The following is a 2,500-nucleotide window of genomic DNA, read 5'->3' on the forward strand; positions in this document are numbered from 1 at the left end:
TAACTGCATTTCCCCCGGGATCAATAGTCTACTCTACTAGGCCTACTACTATTAATACTACTACTACTACTACTACTACCACCACTACTACTACTAGCCTACTAGCCTACTACTACTACTACTACTAGCTTACAGGTAATCATCACTGAATTAGGAGTAGGTTTGAAATAATCAAATGTAACTTTTGGACTATTAACTTGAACTATAACAAGTGGACAGGAAAGGACCGTGACCAGAAACAGTTTCTCATAGAAACCCCACCCAACACAAGCGCAGGTATGATCACCCTCTGCCCCGATGCACACCACAGACTTGTTACATGGCGAACAGCGACCCCTAGTGTCCTAACGCCTGTACGACCCCCACAGGTCCTGATGTCGCAATGTGTTCAGCAGCTACAAGCCCAGTATCCTTTACGACAAATGCTGATCAACGAGCTTGATGCAGCTGGTCTGTTGTTTGAATACATCCATGCTCCAGACCCGGAGCAGTCATCAACTCTATCTCCACTTGATTACTTACTCTGTCCAGAATGCATGACCAGAGAGAGGCAGACAAAACTGTCTTCGTGGGAAATTTAGGCAGCTCAGTAAAAGAAGAAATTCTGTTCGAGCTGTTTTTGCAGGTAACATGAGGCTAGCTAGCTACCTGGTGAATAACACAACCCTGGGAAATTGAAGTAAAATATTCTATAGGATGTTTGTATAATAGCAACCAACCAAATGTATATTGTAGTCATCTTCTCATGCAGTCTTCTCCAGACTGTCCATGTATAGCTGTGCATCCTGGTTGATCTGACCCAGTCAGAACCTCACCTGGAGGAACACAAGGAAATAAAGGAAACTAAAGGATTTCAAGTGTTTTCCTGTAGCCTCATCGTTCTGTATCTTGTGCACATCTCCATCCCCCCTGCTGTCCTGATGCTTGTGTGGTGTGTCCCTCGTGTCCTCCTGCTGTCCTGATGCTTGTGTGGTGTGTCCCTCGTGTCCTCCTGCTGTCCTCATGCTTGTGTGGTGTGTCCCTCGTGTCCCCCTGCTGTCCTCATGCTTGTGTGGTGTGTCCCTCGTGTCCTCCTGCTGTCCTGATGCTTGTGTGTTGTGTCCCTCGTGTCCTCCTGCTGTCCTCATGCTTGTGTGGTGTGTCCCTCGTGTCCTCCTGCTGTCCTAATGCTTGTGTGGTGTGTCCCTCGTGTCCTCCTGCTGTCCTGATGCTTGTGTGGTGTGTCCCCCGTGTCCCACTGCTGTCCTCATGCTGGTGTGGTGTGTCCCTCGTGTCCACCTGCTGGTCTAATGCTTGTGTGGTGTGTCCCTCGTGTCCTGCTGTCCTGATGCTTGTGTGGTGTGTCCCTCGTGTCCTGCTGTCCTCATGCTTGTGTGGTGTGTCCCTCGTGTCCCAGGCCGGCCCTCTGAAGAAGGTCACCATACCCAGAGACCAGGAGGGCCGCCAGCGACCGTACGGGTTTGTTTATTACAAGCACGCCGAGGCCGTGCCCTACGCCATGGCCCTGCTCAACGGCACCTCGCTATGTGGCCGGCAGATCAAGCTGCAGTACAGCTCTGGTAGGAAGTGTCTTCTTGTGTAAATAAGGCTGAGTCATCTATGAGCTTGTGTCTGCGGAGCGTAGCCTGGCTCGGAGCAGCTGGCCTGAGCCCACACTCCCACAGAAGGGAAGGATGTTGTGTGTTGTTGTTTATTGTATATATATTTTAAATGACACTGTGGTGTCGACAGACTTTTAGAATTCTCTAAGATGCTGTAACAGATGTCTTACAGACTGCGGGCTGAGGTTTTCACTGAGGTCCTCGTTGACCGATCCACTGTTGGCTCGGCCCTCTTGTAGTGGGTCATAGGGAGGGGGGACCTGTTTCAGGAACTCACCCTTTGCACCTTTGCCGTAGGTAGTTCGCACCAAGATGGAGGCTCTGGCCCTCAGGTGACCGAGGACGATCGGGACGAACCTCCTCACAGCGCGTCCAGGGCTGGCAGGTCAGAGCCTGGTTCATTTGCTTCTGTCTCTTAACGTATACAGAGTGAGCAGGTCCAGCTGCTTATCTCTACTTGACCTTCTAAAAGGGCACCTGCTCAAGTCTGTAATGCATCATCAGTCCAGATGTGTCACATGCAAGAGACCCTTCTGTTTACATCATCCTACAGTTTTATATCAGGTGATTTCAATCTGATTCCCTTTGCTCCTCCTCCCAGCGAGAGGCCACGCCCTCCTGACACGCCCGTGTTCTTCTTCTCTGGTCATCCCGAGAGCAGCTTCCTCCTCCAGGACAAATTCCACTGGGAGAAAACGCTGAACATGAACGCCGTGGTAAATGTGTAGCTTGTTGTTAACTGGAAGTGTGAAGTGATGAAGTCAGGTGCTACCAGAGAGGCTTCAAACCGATGCTCCTCCCTCCAGTCTGACTGGCCGGTCTGTGACTGTTTGTTTTTGCAGGTGCAGCATTCCTACCGTCCCATGCAGTTCCCCCTGAGCCCCCCCCCTCCTCAGCTG

At 50.9% G+C, this 2,500-nt stretch overlaps 1 protein-coding gene across 1 annotated transcript in view; it reads left to right on the top strand.

The window, feature by feature from the left end:
- Window positions 1-532: 532 nt before the first annotated feature.
- The window catches only part of tmprss15 (transmembrane serine protease 15), a gene marked incomplete at both ends in the record, with an annotated part of 31,832 nt that continues 29,864 nt past the window's right edge, over window positions 533-2,500 (top strand). The window contains 4 exons of the mRNA XM_084450418.1: window positions 533-625; window positions 1,397-1,559; window positions 1,899-1,986; window positions 2,203-2,317. Of these exons, the coding sequence (XP_084306544.1) occupies window positions 533-625; window positions 1,397-1,559; window positions 1,899-1,986; window positions 2,203-2,317 (459 nt within the window). The remainder of the gene's footprint in view (window positions 626-1,396; window positions 1,560-1,898; window positions 1,987-2,202; window positions 2,318-2,500) is intronic.

The sequence above is a fragment of the Borostomias antarcticus genome (genome assembly GCF_949987555.1).
Source record: "Borostomias antarcticus genome assembly, chromosome: 15".
NCBI classification, from domain to species: domain Eukaryota; kingdom Metazoa; phylum Chordata; class Actinopteri; order Stomiiformes; family Stomiidae; genus Borostomias; species Borostomias antarcticus.